Source organism: Ambystoma mexicanum, chromosome 12 (assembly GCF_040938575.1).
Source record: "Ambystoma mexicanum isolate Mex_15411 chromosome 12, UKY_AmexF1_1, whole genome shotgun sequence".
Taxonomy (NCBI): Eukaryota; Metazoa; Chordata; class Amphibia; order Caudata; family Ambystomatidae; genus Ambystoma; species Ambystoma mexicanum.
In genome coordinates, this window is record NC_090936.1 from 52,758,911 (window position 1) to 52,782,189 (window position 23,279).

The 23,279-nt window shown below is 43.7% G+C and overlaps 1 protein-coding gene across 1 annotated transcript in view; it reads right to left on the bottom strand.

Moving 5' to 3' along the window:
* CTTNBP2 (cortactin binding protein 2) overlaps positions 1–23,279 on the bottom strand; it is a 592,842-nt gene that overhangs the window by 21,615 nt on the left and 547,948 nt on the right. Inside the window, exons 21-22 of the mRNA XM_069627945.1 lie at positions 19,955–20,087; positions 11,448–11,546 (exon numbers count right to left, since the gene is read on the bottom strand). Coding sequence (XP_069484046.1) covers positions 11,448–11,546; positions 19,955–20,087 — 232 coding nt within the window. The remainder of the gene's footprint in view (positions 1–11,447; positions 11,547–19,954; positions 20,088–23,279) is intronic.

The window sequence follows — 23,279 nt, forward strand, 5'->3', positions numbered from 1 at the left end:
TGATTTTAAGTATATCCCCTCAACTGATTCTCCTTGGCAATTACAGCTGTCCGAAACATCAATTCGTACCATCATTATGCAAATCAGCTCATCAAGAGCGGAAGGTCCCGATGGGCTTTCCAACTATATGTTTAAAGCACATCCGGACGAATGGGCACACATCCTTTACCTTATCTTCAAGGACATCATACTCACCTGCACCATTCCCAGTTCCTGGAAGACATCCATTATAATCCCGATTTTCAAGAAGGGCAATCGCTGCCTCCCAGCCAACTATCGCTTGATCGCCCTTCTCGATGCTCCGGGAAAAGTATTTACCAAAATGATTCTTGCAGAATTTAATGACTGGACTTTGCATTCACACTTGCGTGACCCCCATGAAACGGGCTTCGTTGCAAGCATGGGTACATCAATTTATTCGCATTAAATTCAATCAAGCTCCAATGCCATCTGCAGAAACAACAAGTATTTTATGCATTCATTGACCTAAACTCTGCATTTGATTCAGTGAGCCGTGTTCTCCTATTAGCGAAACTACAGAGAGATCAATGTCCTGCAATATTACTGGATGTGATGTACGCTTTACATTCTAAAACATCAATTAAAGTTTGCCTGACATTAGATGGCATGTTGTCAAAACAGATTCACACATCACGAGGCCTCAAACAAGGTTGTCTCTTGGCTTCAGCGATCTTTAATTACTTCATTCAAGATGTTAGACATGACCCGTCTACTGTGATTTCAGACTCCCCAAAATAGAACGGTCATCCAATTCAAACCCTCTTATATGCCGATGATTTGGTACTTATTTCTAAAACACAAATGGGTTTACAACGTCTGTTGAACGCCTTTTTTATTTACACCCAGACTAATGAATTGGAAATAAATCTGTCCAAAACTCAAATTGTAGTCTATTCTCCCAAAAGGCGAAGCCCACTTTCCTATGTGTGGACCCTAAACCAAACCCCTATAAATAGGGTGCCCTATTACAATTATCTCGACATTGTTTTTGAGAGTCTAATTCATCCAACAGGCCATTTTATGCGTCTTGAAATAAGGTTAACATCATTCATATCACAAGCCAGTATTTTAATGCACAAATATGGCAAATTCTCGATATTGCCAGCTTGGCATTTCTGGACCACGAAAACCATTCCAGCTTTATTATATGGGCTGGAAACTTTTCAAGAAATTCCTTTCCCACAATTGGCAAAATGGGAGGAAAAATGTTGGCGCCGAATATTACATCTGCCGAATTGTATCCCAGTTGCCTGGATAAGGTATGAACTCGGTTTAGTCTCAGTGCAGGCAATTTACAACTGGCGCCTATGCTCCTTTTTTAGAAAATGTTTGCTGTCAACAACATCCCAAGTCTTGCTAAAACATGTTTCATCATATATTTTTTCATCAAAAGAGTTGTTTATTAAATGCTGGTTGACGAGTGTCTATCACGTGCTAATCTTGGCAGATCTCTCACTAGATTTACTACTGCAAAATCCAGACAAGGCCAAATTGAAAATATATCATGCAGACTGGATTCTTACCCGAAATGTATGTCTTGCATATCAAGATGCCGATGAATTTCGATTTCCACATAAATGCACACATTACCAGCTTACTTAATTCGCTGTCCATCACACAAATATCGGAATAACATTTTAAGATTACGGTTTAACTTATGGGTTACCAGACAGGTACAAGTTAAATGGAGACTGCTGAGTAATTCGATTAATTTTTGCTGCTATTGCATCTCGATGGAAACGTGAAACCTTGGTGCACCTTATCACGGAATGTAAAGTCCTTCGACCCCTGCGAGAAATTCATTTTGCGAGACATTGTAACTATTTAAGTCTCACTTCCCAAGACTTGATCTGGTCTCTAATACTAGTCTCTGGATACTTACCATTACAGATTGCTACTGTAAATTTTCTATCGAGTTTAAAATTAGAGACTAATTGATATCATCCATCATCCCTGAACTTCATCGAAAACTGAAGCCTAAGATTCACAATTGTTGGTGTTTTTTCTCTGATTGTTCTTTATTAATGGCTTTAAATTTCATAAAGTTTTTTATATGTATATGTATTTTGTATTTGCATTTGAAAGGTTGAATTCAACTAAATCAAAAAAAAAAAGATCAAGTTTCAGTTGTCTTTAATTCTACAGGGGTTTACACTATAGAGTGGATGCATAGTTGGTCTTCAACAATCTTCAACATAATTGTTTTAGGAAAATAGCTTATGGCTGTATTTTTATCCTTTATGAGTGATGGGAGTTATTTAGTTTGTCTTTAGGTTATTAAAATTGTCGTACACTATAAATAGACAATTGAAGCTTGTTATTACTGCCCAGTCTTGCATATTTTAGATATGTATAACTGAGGTTGATGAATGTGGTGAAGAGGTAGTTTTTGACTACCATATAGAGTAAAAAAAAGAAAATAAGTAGTCTCTTTTTTTCTTGTTCTGTCTGCTATTATATAAGCGGCACACCAGCGAACACTAGTGTAAGCTTCACATAGGCAGTATTAGATAGACTTTCATGCTATCCTTGTGTCTTCTATTGTAAAACGCAGACAACGGAGTGACCTACTTCTCCACATTCTGGTAAAGTGTGAAAGATGTTATAAGTGAAAATATGATAGGAAAGTTGGTCCTTTTTGTGTAAACGCATCAGTGTTGGGACCAACCCATTCCAGTTGGTTGGTAGGCACCCACTGGTGTCTTTTGTAAAGATGGGAGACAACAGAACGGGCAGTGGGAGTCCAGAATTCACCTCTAACACATCACAGAAGGACCCCTAGCCACAAACATTAAATAATGCGAGTTATGCACTGAAATTCAAGATGGCGGCACCACCTGATGTAGCCATTTTCCCAGTAAACCCTGCCCCTTGCCAGGCCCGGGAAGGCTGTAAAATCAGTCACTCATAAGTAAGCCCACCCCAGCTGCAACTGGTTGCATGTGGAGCCCCCACAGAGGAGGACCTAAGGGACTATAAAAGTAGCTCCCAGACACAGCCAGCGGGACGGTGCTTGCAAGGAGGGCAAATGACGTATGAAGAGAGACAGTGAAAAGAAACAGCTGGGAGAAGGAAGGTTAACTGGAGGACCGGACTGTGGTGGAGAGCTTGAAACACCATATAGGGTGAGAAGGAAGTGGTTAAGGAGTTTGAGGAGGAGGTTTGAGGGACTTATGAGGAGAAGGTTGGAGTACAGCTGGGAAGAGGAAGAGTTGAAGAGATGGTCGGAAGGAAACATAAGGTTTGGGTTAGACGTGGCGGAGTTAAAACCAAGTAGAAGATGGGGAGAATGAAAGAAGGTGATAAGGAACAGGAAAGATATTGGTTGGAGATATTGAAGGACGTTCGAACAGTAAGGAAGGGGGGCAGAAAGCAGTGTTTGTCGAGGCTGTTGGTCCCCGAAAGGGGATGGGGGTATTGTTGAGGTGGTTGTCTTAACAGAGACGGAGGACCTAGTAGCAGAAATAGGTGAACTGACAGTAGAGATTGAAGAATATCGCTCAGAGGTGGAAGCATTATTGAAGGAGGTTGGGCGAGACAGAGAGAAAGCCAAGAGGTTGGTGGAGGAAATTGCCAAATTCAGGGAGGCAGTGGTGGTACACTTATAGAAGGAAAAAGGTGGTGAAGTATGTTTTGATGTAAGGTGAAGTTAAGGGAGGGCACATTTCACAGCAGTGGAAAGCTGAAGGTGAGCAGATAGAAGGGGGAGGAACTGCAGAAGGTGGAAGAGAAGGGCGGGCATAAGAAAGTCTCCCATAAGGGAAGAGGAATGAGCACTGGCGGCAGAAGGGAGGTCCGGAGCAGTTCAGGTTCAAGGAACTCAAATTTATAAAAGGACCTAGATCTGGGCCTGCTACCCAGCTTCCCACATTCCAGGGACCTCACACAAACTGGACTGACAGACATAACCTGAATCCTCTGGAGACAAGGACCTACTCTGGACTGTGCCTTGATGTCTGGGCTACCCTGGAACTGGATAAAGCACCACATCTGACCCATAGAAAAGGACTTCATAGAGAATACAGGACCTTCCCAAGCAAAACTTCCCCTGTGAACTCTAAAAGGAAAGACCAAGACTACAACTTGCCCAGGTTCTCATCCCGAGATGGGAGTATTATACAAGATATGGGATTCATAACTCAATGCTAAATTTTGCATCCGTGAGTGCAATGACCATCCTGTGTTTGCTACACTGAGTAAAAGCCTTGAAAAAAAGCATGATGCAGTCCATCTGGTAGACTGCATTCAATGGGCATTTTAATACTCCTATACGTAGATCAAGGTTTCAGTTAATCACACTGGTCATGTAATTAGCTCTCAACAGTTGAGACAGTGGGGGATCGTCAAGGTATAGAGTTGTCCAGACAAGAATAGGTTTTAAATACTTTCTGTAGTTAAAGATTATTTGGAATCCATACATAGAGGAAGAGTAATGTACAATGCTGAAAACATATACTCTATAGCTTATTTATTATTATTATTATTATTATGGAATTTATTGAGAGCAAGCCTAGCTTCAGGAAGCAACACAGCACTTTACAATCATAGGAGGAAGAACACAGTGGAGGGATCAGAGAAAAAGGGAGTGGGTATCTAACAGGGGTTGGCGGGCAATTGGCAGCAAGAGATCTACACGCATCCAGGACAGGAAACAGTGAAGGGGCAGATAACTGGGTCCCAGGTAGGGTGGGGAGTGGAGGACTTGTAGACCTAGGTGTTAGGTAGGTGCCATTCCTTGGCAAGGATGGTCTTGAGCAGTTTCCCCGACTGTAGGACTGATGTGTTGAGCCTGATGTTGACGGGGAGGAGGTTTCCGAGTCTTGGGGGCTTCAGACATTCAATAGTCACTAATCATTAGCAGTAGGGTTAATCACGAGATCACAATGATTTAGTGGCGGCTCACTGGGATTCACAAGTATCTCAAGCCTAATGCAGGATATCTGTCCAGTCATGATGCTTGGCTAGTTCAAGGACTGAGGTTTTGGCCAAGTTCGGAACTATTGTTCTAGCCGTGGACAGTCCTGAAACAGAGCACGGTTGGCATGAGTAATAATCATGAGGTACACTATCAGGGGTTTCAGTTGCTGCGTACCTTCAAGGTGTGGATCTATTGCTGCCCGTTTTCTCCCATTCGCCACACAAGTGTCAGATACCCAATAAGGAGTCCCGAGCAAAGTCACATTTTGATCAAATGTAGACCCAAAGACATGAACCGCACCTCCATGCAGGACCCTGTTGTCAACCTACATTCTGCCGACATATCTGAATAATGAGATTTCTGGAAGAAATGTATTTGAATTCATTGTAATTTGTGTTCACCGCAGGCCCTTCCCATATGGCCTTGCAGCGCCTTACAAGGTTCAAAGGTTGTAAGGTGGGAGGTGACATTGAAGTCACACATTTTCTTTTTAGGAAAGGATAGAAAGATTTATGCAGACAAGTGGGCAGGGGAGGTGGAGGGGCAAAGTTATGTGTGGGGAAACAGGTATGTATTGAGGCTCTTTCTCACTAGTTCAACTATAATATAGTGCTACTTTTTTAGTGCCAATAATGAGCAGAGTCCACAAATTGTGCACACATAATTTGTATTAATGCAGAAATGTGGGAACAGCTTTGCATATTTATGAAATTCAAATTAACTTTCATCGTAAACATCACTGGATCAAACATTAAAGGCATGCACTCTCTCTCTCTCTCTCTCTCTCTCTCTCTCTCTCTCTCTCTCTCTCTCTCTCTCTCGCATTGCACGCTGATGTTAATAATTGTTAAATCAAACCGGCTGTCTGCACTGTTCAACAGAAACAATAAAGGACGAGTATGAAAAATCCCAAGTATTATAAGTGAAAGAAGCGTATCATGTTAGGACCTTTTTGTTAAATCTAATATGTTTTACTTAACTTTATACTGTTCGATGTATATACTCTCTTTGGCGCATTTTGATAGCTATGCCAGTCTCTGCAGTATTTCCTGGTGTCTTCATCCAATCCCCCCACTTAGAATTGTTTCCGCTGTCGCTCTGCATATTTCCTTCCCCAGGCTTACACGGAATAAAAGATGAAATTGCAGGTGACATCCCCAAATCAAATGTTCGAGGTGCAAAGCCCCGTGGCCTGATCATTTCCCCCACTTCGTTTTTGAAAGAGTGCTTTATTTATTTATTTGTACATTTATAAGAAAGCACGCAAAGCCCATGAGCATTCTCTAAGCGCCGGTTACAGTGCTCATTCCTCTATGTATGACATGTGACGAGCAATAGGACTTCTGCATGTTCTACTATATTGAAACTGTGTATTTATTTATTTATTGTGCATTTGTAAGGCGCTCATACATCAAGTAAATTGTATTTCAAAGTGCCCATGGCGCTATCAAATGGTACTCCCCATACTGCTGCATACTACATATTTCAGTACCACTTTATAACATGGTGCAGGAGTTATTCATTGACGCATAACTAAAAGGTAAGAAAGGGTGCAAGAATAGCTTGTTCCTGGGTAACTGGTTAGTCATTATTGTGCACCAGGCCCATCAGTGCTGGAATCATTGTATAGGAAAGGAGTGGTTCACCAGTGCTGAAGAGGGAAGTCCAGCTTTATGTGCCAGCTTCAAACTGCTCCCTCCCCTCCCCCAGAGACCAATTTCTGTTTACCACAGAATTGGTGTTACCGGCCCGCTTCACAGTGGGGGAATTCCAAGATTCAAAACACACAGTGTGAGGGGGATTACTGGTAGCCTCAACAGTGTATGGTTATACTACTTTATTTCAATCACCACACAATCTTAAGACAAGGAGTACATAAAATCACAACAAACATCACACATTCATTAAAATAATACAGTTCAGATGTTGAAAAAAGGATCACATTAGGTACTTAACAAATGTATTACACACATGATCACTCATTTTAGATGAGGGTCTTTCTGGTGGGGATTGCATCTTTAATCAATGATATCGCCCAATTCATAGCAACATGTGGCACCACCAGGAGGTAAAACCGTGCAGGTTTAAAATGATCAAATTCTCTCATTTCTTTTAAAAACTGTCCTGGTGGTTTTCCGTCGAAGCGAAAAGGAGGTTGGTCTGAAAAAAAAGAAGATGCCCCAGGATTTCCAAATCACTGGGGCAAACGGGGCAGACATGGACCCCAATCTCCTTTCTCGAGCAAGCACTGTTCTACAACTGTGTTCCATGGGAGAAAGTTTCATCTTAGACTGACATCCAGTGCATGAATGGATAAACACCATTCCGAGGATGGCTGCAGCCTGGATGGAGATGAAATAACTACACGAGCTCTACTCGCGGGCAGAGTGTGTAGTGGACACAAGCAATTGGAATGTTCTCTCTAACACTGGGGACTCGCACAGGGGGGAGACGCATGTGTACGTTACACAATAAGCCCTTTAATAAAATGCGGTATGCTTTGATACATATGAATGAGTTATACATTTAAATATAACTCATGCATCCAATATTTAAAGTCGTACCAATAATGCTTCCCTCTTGACCTCATTGAACAGCACACTTTCCCCGCCTATCACCTTCAAATGTGAGAACAGCTGGCATTCACGTAGAACTTCGCGTAATGACTTTCTCATTCACACCATCCTTTAAAGAGATAGGACTGAGAATTTCACTGCTTCACAAGAGAACCTTGAAAAGAGGCCAACTCATTGGTCCGTGGAAGGCTTGCATCCGTGCCCGCCAGTCACACAATTAGTGAGCTGGTAAACAATCCATGGATTGCACTCTTTCCTCCCAGCTCTTTCCAATCATAGCATCTTCAGAGTGGGAGTACACATTGACTACTGATAGTTCACTGAACTGAACAAATGCAGACACATCCCCCAACTCCCATCCATGCACCATCTGAGCTGCCAAAATGCCCTTAGAACCTGCTGTCTGTGCCTGATGCGCCTCAACATATCCTCAAAGCCAATTACTGTCACTGAAAGGATGGGAACCCAAATTCCAAATTACTGTGGGAAAATGGAAACTGGGTAACTACAACATAGGAATTGCATGCTTTGATGGCTTGTCACGTGAACCGGGCGTTGCATAACAGTTCCACCGTCAAGTGACTGGAAAAACAATGATCTGAGAAGGTCACATGTAAAAAATCATGGGGCTGGCAAACACATATGACATGAAACAATGTTTGATAGAGTAATGGTAACCAAAAGGAGTCTGCCAACACATGTGCCACTAGAATGGAGGACCAGGGGCCAGAGGAACATGCCCAGCCTTCTCAGTGCTTCACCCTCTAGCATTCCTGGCCTGATAGCCTATTGGCCAATCACGCACGCACGCTTAATGCACACAGTGCACCCCGCAGACAAATGGAGTTTGCATCCTTCTTTCTGCATGGGCCGCAGCTCAGCGGGCAAGACACCAGTGGCTCCCTTCACTCCCTCACGCTGCCTCTAGGGCCATTGGGCAGATTTCTACTGTCCTCCTTGTATCATGGTTTCCTAACCCCAAGATGCCGCTGGGGTTCACATGCTTACTGTGTATGGTAACAGACATCGACAACATACAGAATTAAGCATTTGCGTAGGTCCATGGAGTTGTCCATGGAGTTGTCCATGTTGTCTGCCACTAGACAGCGCAGCACACTGTACTAATCCCCTGCTGCAGCGTGTCGACAGTGTCTTCTATGGCGTCCTTCTCATCACTCTGGCTCATGGACACCACATGTTGTCAACAAAGGTCCATGCTGTCAGGCTGCATGAAATTCTGGAATCGGGCACCACTCACCAGGCCTGGACTCTTTGGCTGCTCTCGCCAGGGCAGTAGAGCAGCCAATGAGGACAGCCAGCAGCGCCCTATGGTAAGTGCCGATAAAGTGCTGCAAATTCTGGAGGCCTGCGCAGTAACCCAAGTGACACCCACTGCAGCGCTTCATATGTACACCCAAGCTAGCGGCAGCTGAGGCAAGCTAGCAGTGCCTGCAACCTATCTAAATGTGATCCTTGAAGGTAGCTGTGATTTCCACCTCATGACACTGAGGAAGGCTATTGCGTATGCATTGTGTGTCGAGCTCAGGGCCGACCTGGCAAATATGCTATTAGTCTGCGTTTGGTGTAACTCGCCTTTTGGTGAATTCATTCCTTGTCTTGTGATCCAGCTGTGCCACAAGAAGGTGCCAGGCGGCGGGTCGGAGTGTAGCAAGTGCTTTTTGACCCTATTTAACCTGTGGCTGAATGCAGACATAGACCACTTTCTCCTGTGCACCCGTGCAGTGTGAGCATAAGTGACTGGACCCCATTCCTTCTGCTGATTAGGGGCCCCAAACTGGGGTTACCAGGTTTCTATCAATGGGCGCACTTGCTAGGCCTCTGCGCATGAAACCCCTGTTTGCTGTCGGCCGGCTCCACCACTCCCAGTTCCTTGCAGTGCAGCGTTTACCCCTCCTTAACAGGGCAGCTAGTGGTACACGCGCTGTGCCCGAAGGGCGGGTACGCTGTGCAGCATATCCAAACATCAATGTCAGGGGAGTTGCTAGGTCTGGAAAAGACCCGGGGCTAAGCTGATGTCGGAACTGTTGGGACTGGGGGCTAGCTAGTCTTTTGGCTGTAGCTCCTGAGATTCTATCCGGGGCTACAACCAAAAGATCAGGGGCTATAGCCCCCTTAGCCCCCCCCCCCTAGCAAACGCCCCTGATCAATGTACTAGGAAACAAAACGGGGAACAGACACTCTCTCCAATCCCTACTGGCTCATATGCAAGTCCAGCTGGGCAGATAAAGCCACTCTGGTGCATTCTGCTTGGTATTGCAGGAGGAATGTGTTTTACCTTGCAGGGAATTGTACATACTATTGTATCACTAGGGCGTGCCTTGCCTCTGCTAGTCATGAAATTCGGGAAGGAGTCTCAATATCTATTGTCTTCTGAGCGGCCATCTTTAAAACCCCAGTGACTGGGTCAGAAACATTGGGAAACGTTTACAAAGCCACAGCACACCCCTTTCTTTTCTTGCACTCTTCCCAGCATGCCCAGCTAAACTACATTAATACAATAGGACACTAATATGTGAAATTCTAATGAGGCAAAATCTGACTTTGGACTTGAGCGGTTCCAAGTACCCATGAACAAAACACTGTTCAGATTACAGTGCCTACCTGTACCCACATGTTCGGATTACAATTTAATAATTCTCCTGGCTAAGCCAATAACCTCTTGCAAAACGATGCTTGCTAATACTGATGTGCTCAACACATGTTTAGAGGGAAAAGGAAAGCAAGCCCTAAATGTGGGCAGTGCCAGTAGCACTGAAGGCAGGTCCATTCTTATATATCCTTCTACAGCGAATCCTATTGGTTTCCAGTGCAGCTAAAGCTCCAATTCATTAGAGTCCATATGCATTTCATGCCAGTTTGGTGCTGCTTAGTTGAGTGCATTTCTGAGACAGGTATGTGTGCAGTTGCAGGAACGGCATGGGGTGGCCATGCCCGGCCTTGCATTCAGTCACTCCACTCAACAGGCAAAGCTTCAGTAGACCAGGCCCAACCAAGGGCACAGATCAGTGGTGGCCTTGAAAGAAGGTGAGGGGGCGGTGTGGGGGGTGGGAGAAGCAGACATCTATCGGTTTGCCTGTGGCATACTGACGAGTGTACCCTAAAATAGAACATTTCAATGTGTGGCCCAGCACGCAGTAGACATACTGAAAATGAAGAGGTAAAAACAGGGCTTTTGATTGGTTAAAACCAAAACAAATCATACAACAGATCGAATAAAAAAGGAAAGACTTCAGTCCAGGAGCAGTAAGGATTATTGCCGGTGCAGCTTGGCAGTGTGAGGGATCGACCCTCACATTTTGAAAACACACCTTCATCCATGGAAATAGGCAAGTGCCAATGATGAGGTGCTGACATGAGAGGTGAAAGGTATTTGGGAGGCTGGGGAAGGGGACAGGGAGGCATCTTCGTAATGCCAAATCAAGAAGAAACTAAAGCCATAATTTAAAAGGAAATACATATGTGGCCATGATTTAATTTTCATGTTAAAAAAATCAAGTCAAATTATATGTTTAGTTATGTTTGCTTTCTTCATGATACATGTTTACATTACTGTCAGTGTACAATTAGCCATTTTTACCAGTTCATTTTCGGTCTGGGTTATTACTCCAAGGACAGTATAACTTAAATACATGTTAAACATATGTTCAGATGACTATCTGCTCTGACATTTCCAACGTGCAGTCGGAAAACCTGTGGTTTGTCGTGCTCCATTTAAAATGATTAGGTCCCCAAAAAAGTCATATGACCCATATCCATGTGTTGAAGGGTTGGCCGGTTGAGCACAGAACAGTTGGGGTGTTGTATGGGAACTTTTCATATATGTTAATGCATGCATATTTATGAAGAAGACTCAAAGTACTCAAGTAACATGGAGTCACCTTGGAAAGGACTGCAAACATCTTGACACTAACCTTTTGTGACATTTGCGTGCGTCGATTAACTGTTGCCGGAGACGCTGGATCATTTTGAGAGTCTTTGAACAAAACAAAACGACCCTCGGAACCTCCAATCTGAAACAGGAGACAGACATGTTACCGCAGTGCAATTTGGTGCTTGCGTGGTTCATACGACTTATTTTTAATGGAAGAAGCATGTCAACCATGACAGTCATTTGGGACTGCGGCTCTTTGCACAAGCTAAACTGACGAGGCAAGTTAGGCGGTGTTTGCTTCAAGAACAAGGGGCACCTTTACTCATCACAAGGTAAACTTCTTCAACTTCTCGGACCTCATTTTTTGGTATTACTTTACCTAGGGTTTCTATCCGGCTATTTGACTCTCTTGGGATGATGCAAAACAATTGACGTGCTGGGTTTGACACATCAGGGAAGGCTAGGGGGGAACACAGTGGATGTTTGGAGGATGGGTGTATTGTTGTTTGGGTTTTAAAAGGGGTCTCTTGTGTGGTTCTCAAGGTCTGTACGTAAATGTCGAGGGAACATTTTTGTGGCGTATGTAAGGAAGGCATAGTATCAAAGTAAGTCAGATACAAGTGACCACAGTTCAAGGGTGTTTATTCAACTTTATCAAGGGTTTGATAAAGGCCTAATCTAAATGTTAATCTAAGATTGGAGCAAGCTATGGCCATCAAATAATAATAATGCAGTCCTAGTGGCGTCTCGTCAAAATAAAAGGGCCTATTCTAAAAAACCTATTGCCAAGCCTTACCTCTAAGTTACAAATAGTGTGGGGTTGATGTTTATGAAAAATAAGAAGTATTTACAAAATGATAAGTCAGGATGTTCAGGCCATTGGCCTCCCTTCTCCACAGTTTCAGCACGGGACAAGGCATTTCACTCAAGCATAGCACACTCTTGGGCTTCTTCGGCATGAGGATACAGTTCCATTACAAGCATCAGGGCCTTCTATGCCCAAGTCTCTTAAGTTATCAAAAAGTCTCTGGCTGCAGAGGGCCTGATGTATCAAACAAACGAAAAGTTCCTTTCCAAGTATTCACGTAGGGTGATTCACTCTTCACCCTGGATCCCCCTCAGCCAGGTTCAGATACCTTTTACATAATTATTCTCCCTTAGCTGGGTTCGGGACAATTACAGTTTGTATGTCTTTTCTCAGGGTGACTCACGGTTGGTTCACCCCTCAGTCGGGATCAGATCCCTTCTCACAATTAGTCTCCCTCAGCCAGGTTAGGACCAATTACATTTCGTATTAGCTATCAGAGACTTTTGAATGTGCACAGGGTTTGGCTTGACCTGTTGCAGGACCACTTTGATGTCACAGTTCACAATTGTACACTCTTAGTTGGATACCTAACAGAGTCCTTCGAATGAGCACCCATGTGGTGCCGGAACAGTCTGTGTATGGTATCTTGGGGTTGTCTCCCAACGTTCAATCACAGTTCAATTACTTCTTTAGTTCCAATTATACTTGCGTCGCTCATCACCAACGCCTCATACATGGTTCTCTTTATACAATGTTGCTCGCAATCTTGGTTCAAACATAGGCCGGTCTGCTATCAGTCTTTCTGACTCACTGGCTGTGCTGACTTTAGTGTAGCTGCTTTGTTGTGGGAGCCAAGGACAGGACCACAGAGGCAATTGCTCCTCTCTGTTTCGGCTATCGATGCGGGAGTGCCCTGGGTAACTTCGACACACAATGCGCCTTATGTTTCCTATTCTCGAGGGCTTGTGAAAGTACGGTTTTCCTCTGAAAAGATCAAGGGCGATTTCCTCCTTACAACTCTTTCTGGTCTTGCCGTTTTTCTCCTCGTATTAAACTGCCATCTCGGAACTGCTGCTTCCTTGTGTGTTTTTTCCTTGCTCAGAGTGTGCTTTCGTGCTGCGCCTTTTATCCATGTGGGGAAGTGTGATGGAAGTCAGGTGTGTGTAATTATCAGTAATTGCCTGACTCTGTCTGACCCTTGTGTTGGGACATGTCAGGTATACGGCTTGGGTGTTAGTCTGTTTTCTCTCACAGCGAGCTGTCGTGAAGCAGTGTTCGTGTTGGGGAAGGGGGAGGGGAGATGAGCTCCTAAGTATGGTAGGATGTAGAAAAGGTGTTCTTGGGAAGGGGATACTGCATCTCATCCTCCAGTGTCCCACTACCACTCCCTGAGGACCCCTCATCCAGGTGATCCTCCTGCACTGGTCCACCCCCAGGAACTGGATCCAAAAGCGATGGATGTGTCCTGGCCACCTGGATGACAGATCCCAGAGACTAGCGGGTGAGACACCTTCAGGTTTCTTTCACGTACCACCAAAATGCTCAACGCTTTGACAATCATTCCTTCACTAAGCCATTTCTATCATGGACTTGAATCGGTCAATTCCATATGATGAGCCATGCTAAAAGTCTTAGCCACACACATCTGTCACTCTACAAATGCACTGTGCTTTTTAGTGTATTCTTCGATTCATGTGTAGAATAACTTGAATCCGTTGGGCCTGGTTCATGCCTCCAAGGGCCTCAGGCCATGGCAATTTCCTGAAGGCATGACTTAGCTCCTTTTGTCGAGTGAAAAAGCAAAGAGTTGCTGTCGGATCCCTGGGCCCAAGTTGTGGGTGTGCACATATTTGTAGAATTCTTTAAAATATGGTGGAATGTGAATGCCCTATATAGGTACGGCCGATGCAAATTCTATTCCATGAGACCTGCGGGTCCGTGAAAAGCATGCACACCATATTGTAACTAAAAGCCTGTGTACTTAAGATTATTTGCTAGCTATTGGAATAATTCGTCCAGTATCATCGAATCTCTGGGGAAGGAAGGGGCTTGAGGTTAAAAAAGAGAACAGACAGAAGTGGCATGATCCCTAACCCTTTAACTCTTGCCATCATATGTCCTGACACTCCCACAATTTTCCAGGCACTGCCGTGAAACATGAAATAACTAACATTAGCTAGGTCGGTAACTTCATCATACACCCCATCCTCACCCCACCCTCACACGCCTTCTGTCTAGGCTTTTCCTTTGTTAGAATGGTTGGTTCTTGGCTGGATGCCGACACTACGGCAGCAATAGATTATTTATTTATGAGCCCATTCCCCTATATTGCACTGAGGAATCTGGATTATATTGCCTGTCCTGAAATGTACACTTTTTTTCCTTTGGTTTAATGTGTGCTAATGTTTGGAAATATATAGTATAGAGCAACCAATATGAACCAATTGTGGCAAGGATCGAGGACACTTAATCCACACCCAGGCTGCCTTACTCCTGTTATCACTTTGCAATAGAAAAGCTCAAGGAGCCTCCCTCCTCTTTTACTGTTATGGTGATTAAGCTGTGTGACTTGTTACCCGTAAGAATCTGATTCTGGCCAAACCAGCTCACCTTCAGACAAATGCCCAAAGCCAGGCTACTAACTTGAACGTACAAACGTCGAACGCTCAAGCAACCTAAAAGAGCAATACTCGTACAAGCAAATCAATCAAACAAACAAACTATTGGGCCAAGCGTAAAAGACTAGCTACAACTTACATAATAGATTATCCAAGACACTCAATCTCTGCTAGTCATTAAAAGCATTGAGATAATCAACAACACACCCACACCAAAACCACACTCTATTGGGCAAACGTAATTCTAAAATGCAATGCAAGAGGAAGTCAGATGTTTGTGTTTAGATCTGATATTCTGTACGGTTTCCTCTTGATCTAGCCTTTGTTGAGATCTGCAAGTATCTCTATGACAAACCTGATTGCGCTACACTTAAGATTGTAAACTATCCCAGGGTATGGGGTCTATACTGGGGGGTCACTATGACACCCCTGTGTTACTGCACTGAGGGTGCTGTGTAACACACATCACAAAAACACATGAAGCCCTATGGGGTAAAAGACCCCATAGCCCATTAAACACATCTAGATTCAAAGAAACACACTCAAATCATGCCCAAGAGTGAGGGTAAAAGAGTCTCACTCTTGGCAGGAGAAAAAAAAAGTAAACCCCAAAAATCCAGCAAAGCTGCTGGGGGACTCACTAGGTTAGGAAATTCAGCCTAAACAGAATTCTCCCTAACACCCCCTTCTGCATATGCCATACTATGCAGCATTTAACTGAGGTACGTTATGGGCGCAAGCACTGAGCCAAGACTGGTGATTGATGACAGGGTTACGGCCATTGCTGAATTATGAAAGATGTGCACTTCTAGTCTGTTGCTTATAGTAATTTGTCAAACCCTACCCTAAGCAACACCAACCAAACTAGAGCTTGTAGACAATAGCACCTGCCACCATATCTCCAGACAACTAGCATCACACAAATCAAACACTCACTACACTGCCCTCACCATACCCTGCATTAACCCATGTTAGTCCAGAGCCAGACCACAGAGTCGAGTCGCTGGGGAGGACATACAGGCCTACTTCATCAGATTTACATTGGACACTGTATTTTTAACTGATTGTCACAGAGGCAACTGGTACTGGTCAATTTTCAAGGGTAAATCAAACACAGCATCGTTGCCCCTAATCCATCTCCCAGCCCTATTATCAATTTGGTGAGTCAGTGCCTATGTAGGAATTTGCCCTTGGTCTCATTAGAAAACTCGATGAAACGGCAATTTATGATGTTATTGTGAACGGCCATGCACTGTCACTCAGAAGTGGCACCTTGCATTGATTTGTTATACAGCATAGCTGCCAAGTGTCACCAAGTGTCCCCATTTCATATGTGGCACTGTCAGCCAGTCCTGGCTTTTCATGCCAACACACTGTGCATTCTCTGGCTTACAGTTGTGTTTCTCCATGATAGTAATTGGCTTACTGCAATCAGGTGGTGTGCTGCTTGATTGCTAAGCAAGACCGGAACAAGGTGCCACGCATGACTTGCAGCCATTTCCAAGCTAAGATGCAGTGGGCACTGCAGTGTTAGGGTCCTGTGCATAGAAATGTCAACTCATTGGGCCAGTCATGTTCATTTTTAACATGAGATCTGAAATGAAAACCTGTCTCTGGATAATGATGCACTGAACACAGGTGTTCAAGTTTGTCTTCCACCACCATTAAGAGAAGTGTGTACACTCCTGAATGGACATCTCGGGGCATGGCATGGCTGGTGAGGGCAGCGAAGGCTTGAGCAGCCCTCACACAGCACCAGAGTAATAAATAGCTGTGATCTGTGCCAACTACAGCTTTCCAGCCCAGCACCTTCAGAGTCCAGAATATCCAACATTGGCAATGGTGTTAAAAATGGACCAATGGCTGAACATTATGGAATGGAGAAGGTGGGTTTTGCTACACTATGTATTATCTAAAAAACGTTGTGCTAGGCCAAAAATAATTTTAAATGAATATTGGTTGGATTTAAACCGGTTTGCTCTATTCCGTATTAACCTAGGCTGCAACATCGCTGCTGATTTAATTTGCTTCTTTTAAGGCACAAGATCAAGATTTTGTTTAAAATAATCTGCCACCTGCAGTAAACTCTATTCACCTGTGTTGCTCTGGGAGGAGAGGAGGGCTCTGCGTGGAGGTCAGTAAGAGAAATGACATTATATCTGCAACAAATACATTAGTACAAGCTTAAGAAGTGTGTAGGATTTAACACTCGAAAAAGAGTAGGAATAGATCGCGCAGAAGGACATGGCAAACATGAACTGTCACACATAAGCAACTAAAAGCACAATGTTTGAGGCAGAAAATAAACTAGATACTTTCAGGGCTCTGTTAACTGCTTGACTTCCAACCATATGCCGTGACCTCTGCATTGGTGTCCAATTTGCTTTGGAGGGGCTAACAGGTGGGATAAGGGAGGGTTACCATTTCCTCGCTCTGCCAAGACACCAGGAAGTGGCAACAGGAATGCAATGCTGCTGCCAAGTCAAGACAGGAAGTGAACAGTCTGGCTCACTCTGCCACATGCCAAGCGTACAAGCTACCTGGGTCACTGTGCAAGGGAGGAGAACTGAATTATTAGTGAGCGCTCCTCTTCCCCCTGATGAAGCAGCATCTATGCCCTCCTGTATCAAGCTCCTGTATCTGGCCGAAAGGAGGTGAGCCTTGGGCATTCCTTCAGTCTGCAACTCAATGTCCATCCGGTCTGGCTCAGATCCGCTCTTTCCCTTTCCCTCCACTGTACAGCTTTGCAGGCGAAGCCATTGGAGTATGAGGTGGTTTCACTGGGCCAGTGAATGCATCACTCTGCATGCAAGTATCTGGTATATAGGGGCTGTATCTGGCATTAGACAGCAGTACTTGGGCAGATGAAGAGGTACTTGGGTAAAGGCCAGGTGATTTCCCTTTCTGTGTTATCGTTAACATATCTGACGTAACTTCTGCTACACCAGGTGCTACTATCTGTACCACCAGTGTACATTCCAACAAGCAGACTATTGCTTGGCGACATTCGCCAGCGGGCACGCTGATCCACAAGCAGAAAAGCGTATTCTTGGGGAACCGTGTAGATCACATCTTGGGCATTCAAGAGGATTGGTTCGAGTTTTATCTGCTGGGTGTGCATTGCAGGGCTGTTTCTGATACTCCAATGCACTTTTGCACGTTCACATTCTGGAGGCTAAGTAGTGATCTCTTGTGTCCCACTGCCTTTCAAGCAGCAGAAAACTATAGTAGAATTACCTCTATATACATTGGTCAGAATATATTCTCAAAGGTTCAGTTGGTCATGGATTAACGCTACTGACTCGCAAAAAACCTTGAGTTGTGGCGATCTAGATTATATGATATGATATGATAGTTTATTTATATAGCGCCTATACACAATGTGTTTCAAAGCGCTTCAAGGCAAGGGAGGGAACAAGGGAAAATACAACCACATTCTTACAGGCCATGAACAGTAAGGATGTGAAATTAACTATCGTACTCGGCCTGACGACATTTCAGATGGTGCAAGAGCTAAGACACAGATAAGGAAGGGAGGGGGAGAGTGGGAAGGAAATGGAAACAGACAGGCGACTACCGTACTAGGCCTGACGACATTTCTGGTAGAGCCGGAGAAAAACAAAAGGTGAGGGAGAGGGGTGCAGAAAGGGAGGGGAGGAACAAAACAAGCGACTACCGTACTAGGCCTGACGACATTTCTGGTAGAGCCGGAGAAAAACAAAAGGTGAGGGAGAGGGGTGCAGAAAGGGAGGGGAGGAACAAAACAAGCGACTATCGTACTAGGCCTGACGACATTTCTGGTAGAGCCGGAGAAAAACAAAAGGTGAGGGAGAGGGGTGCAGAAAGGGAGGGGAGGAACAAAACAAGCGACTATCGTACTACGCTATATAACTATAAGGAGGGGCTAGGGGGTAATATGTGCATCAATCTCTTTAGCTAATCCGCAGCAAGGAGGTATGACATCACGCTTTGCGTGTGTCTCTTTCCTTTCTTTTCTGGTGCCCTTAGTCCTTTGTTGTAGTAACTGTATTAATCAGGCTTTCTCCTGATGGTACCTATTTTCTCACCCTTTTCTTTCGTTTTCTGTTCCCTTTTTGTGGTGTTCATTCCAATGTCAGTACTGTTGTGCTCACTGCTGTTGTAATAACTACTGCTTTAGAGATTGTGTGAAATGAATTCCTAAATTCTCGATTTGATTTCTTTGTCCTACGTTATGTCGCGCGCGTTTATACGTGGCTCAAAATACAGCTAATTCAGAGAGGAGGGAGAGAACCAAGTGCAATCTAATCTTGCTACTATTGACGCCTCAAAGTGCATTCCTAAAAGATAAATCCAACCTAAATGTCACCAGTGTTAAGTTTAGCAATGTACCCTGTTGTTTTAGCAGAAAAGCAACACACCACAAGTATCACTGTGCATATGGAACGGTTATCAATCATTGACAGCGGGTACAATGTCGTCCATTCCTTTGTGAGACCTATGTTTCAAAACATCAACAGTCAATATTGTAGAGATTGCAATAGTTCGCCTTCAGAAACACAGCCATCTCCCTCATAAACTGCAATAAACCTGTAGGAGGGGAGATCTGGGGAGCACACTGATGCTGTTGAGTGTCAACTTGCTCTTCTACTGCAAGGAAGGTTCTAAGTGTTGGGACACCCTTGCCCACTTGTTATTTAATTTATAGACCACAAATAGGAAGGAGGCCTTCAAAGAAATGCAAGACTTTGGCAGCTTCTAAGCTGGGGAAAGTGCATGCATCATTGGTTGGTTGGTCTTTGTGATGAATACATATGGGGCCAAGGCTTTATCCACGACAGCACAAGGGTTCCCTTTGTGGTTCTAAACTGAATCAACAGTGTCAGGGGGAGGGCAATGAGTGCTGGTCATCCACAGCTCTCCTGAACCCTATAAAGTCTCAGGGATAGCTACTTCTTCACTGAAACTCGCAGTCGCATGGATAGATCACCAAGCCGCTTCTTGGCTCAGAGACAGAGTGCTCTCCTGGCTTCTTTGCCACATTGAAATGTTCTTCATTCCATCACTTTTATATTATTACCTAGTTTAAAAAAAATGCCACTGAATAACACGCTAAAAACATGGGAAACATGAATTCCTCACCTTGCTGATGTCGGGCTCCGATTTGCTGAAACACATACTCTGAAGCTCATGCACAAGGTCCACCTCATCGTCGGAGCCATGTGATGACCTTTTTACCAAGTTAAACACCCCGGCCTGGCCGTTCTCGAAGTCGCTACGGAAGAAGGAAAAATACATTTGTATAAATTGACCTATTCTATATGCCTTACATTTAAATGGGCAGTTTAAAAAATATATATATATATATGCATGTTTTTTATTTGTGCTGTCTTCCGCGAATTAGTTTTAGTTCTTTCTTGATATTTCTTCTTTTCTCCAAGCATTCTTTTAATTTTAATTTGTATAGTAAATGTAACTTTGATAGTGTAAAAAGGTTGTTTGCAACTGTATGCACTTAAATAAAGAAAAGAAAATGCTAAGATAGTCCTTTCCAAATACTCAATAACTACAGGTTTAGTAGCTTTTAAAATACTAAATAAAAGCAATGTGCAAATGTGTATGTTAACGGCAATGATTATTGTAGCAGAATCTATTAAATTGCATCAAATTTAAAAAGCAATACTTTTCTAAAAACTGAAAACTCAAAATAAAGGACTTGTGATTTAAGTTTAAAAACCATATGATGAACACAAAAGAAACTATGTCGTGTTAACAAAACAAGCAGAATGTGTGTTACTAAACTAAACAATACACAATAATGCAACAATTGCCCTTGCTTTGCGCAGTCTTTTGTGATATATATTCGTTATACTGACCCACTCTATAGGGTCAATGCAAACTACAAGTAACCTTATAATGCAGCCTACATGCGTCCCATAGTCAGAGCCTGACTCCACCCCAGTTCCTTGCATTTATTTTAAGTTTTCATGCAAAGTCTACTTTGCCATCTCGGACGAGATCAGAGCCTCTTCTGAGCTGCCCATGAAGTATGCTGGTGCAAAAATACTTGCCGATTTCCATGTCCGCCAACACGCATACATTGTAAGAGAGGCACTACAGGGGAATGCATTAACCGTGCCACACTGTAGGCTGCGCATGATTATCAGAAGGTCTTTCAGAGCAGTGTAGTAGACTAAAGCCAATCTGCCCAGGACATTGACACCTACTCTTTCAGAAGGGGCTAAAACTAGCTACAAGTCTGGTGAAAATTGCCTTCAAAGGTTGGTAAAATGGCACTGCACAGATGTACTTTGGTTGGCACTGGACGCTTGCCCAACCATCTCGATTGTGCCTGTGTGTCACAGATATTGTTGCTGAGTTAAAAGTCCAGAGAAGACGAACGTAACAACTCCATTTAGGTTTCTGTTTTTTTAATGCACAAGTTTTAAATAATTGAACCCATAGGATGGATGGGCTTCTCAGCAATGGTTGGTCATGGCTTACGGGCAATATGTATAAACGGGAATAGTCAATTGTCCGAGGAATTCTGAAACCTGACACATTTCCCTCAATCTCCCATTCTAAATGTGCGATCAATTTAAAGAGTTGCTACTGAAACAACGGGTACCCCAAGGACATGGCAGTGGGAGACACATACTTCAAGACACCTCTTAAAGCAGACGACTTGTGGTTGATGGCTATAGTGGGGTTCAGCAGCAGCTATGGCACTCTGAGCAAATACACAGTGAACCAGGTTAAGATAAAAGCAAAGTCTTGAATGCCTGGAATGCATCAAACTTGTTTTCAATGGGCCGACAAGTCATTGCAGTATTTTGGAATCCATCTCTCCAAGAAAACCTCAGCAATTGTACCAGGTGGCATTACTCCTCTGCTACCCTCATATGAACATTCATCAAGGAAGATATTTAAAGATGGGCGCCACTTCATCTGGGTTTGCATACCAAGCTCAGTCTGATAAATAATTCACATTTTCCCTAGACTGCTATGATAAAGTGCTTAGAAGTTGGAGGAGTGCAGCACAAAGCACTTATCCAGGTTGTCGCCATGCATGAACCTTTATAAAAGCTGTCAACATGGCAAAGCCGATCTGCTTTCCAAGGAAATTCTTCAGCAGATATCTAAAGCACAGCAGGCCGAGGATCTAGACTTGAGATCCTCTGGAATAATCCATGTTAACGACAGAACAGAAAGATCGATTTGTGATGCGCGGTGCATAAGTCAGTTACTGGAAAATGATATGCGATTACCATTTAAGAAACGTCAAGGAACATGTGAAATATCCATTGAAAACCTACATGCACACACCTGAATATATTACCAACTAGTGGAGCGTTCAGAAGGAAGAATGCAAAAGGAGACTCACCGGTATCTAGTGAAAATATTGCAGGAAATAACGACTGAATTCATAAAGATGAACAAATATTGCTAGTATTAATAGAGTGGGTAAAAAATACCACAAAGCACAACAAATATTGAAATAAAGGCGAGGACGTGTAATGATGGGATTGCATTGTAGGTGTAAAAAAAACAGATTTAGGTTTAAATTAGGATAAAGGGGAGGGAGACAAGGAGAGTTTAGGAGTAGGAGCAGTAAAGGGGGGTCCCCCCCCAAAAAAGCTATTGTTACAATGGTCAAAGTAAAAGGCATGTCACTATTTTTTCTTGCAATATTTATTGCACTTTGTAATTGTACGTCACTGTTATGTCAGCAATAACATCACAGTGAACCGACTAGCCATGCCTGTCAAGACCATCTTTCTGACAGCATTTGAATCTGGAGATATATTGCAGAAGTGTACAAAGTGCTGCGTCTACGACGTGCAGACTTTTATGGAATTACAGCGTTTGGTATTTGAGGACTGATGGCCTGGCCACTGTCACAGAATGTTAAAATAGCTACGGCTATGACAAATTCGGTCTAGCTGGTCACATAAATTGTCGCACTGAAACCCCAGACTTGCCTCAACACCTCTGCCATTAGCATACACCGATAACCTATGACAAATATGGGCGAGCTGGGTACACATCGAGTCTCCTGCACTAGCGCTCCGTCATGGGCACCCTCAGCAGCCGCGAACGTACCTGACCGCTTGGGTTGCCTACTGGAGCCTAGCCAGCCCTCATAAATCCTAATCTCAGCCAAATGTACACATGTACGTTAAAATCTACTCTTAGAAAGTTTTCCCATACCTAGACTTCGGTCCCCAAGGGCGTTGCTACCACAAATCGCATAGAGGCCAAACAAATGGGAAAATGGCACTATATAAATGACCACAACAATACAATCCAATAGACAGGAATGTGCACAAGCCTTTAGGCAACAAAAAAAGTACTTCCATCTGCTGTTCTGCCAAACCAGATTAGCTAGGCTCTCCCTTTTTCCTCTGATCAGGTCCTGAAGTTCACTTTTAGGAATTTTGTACTCACTTTTCAGTAGCGGACGGTG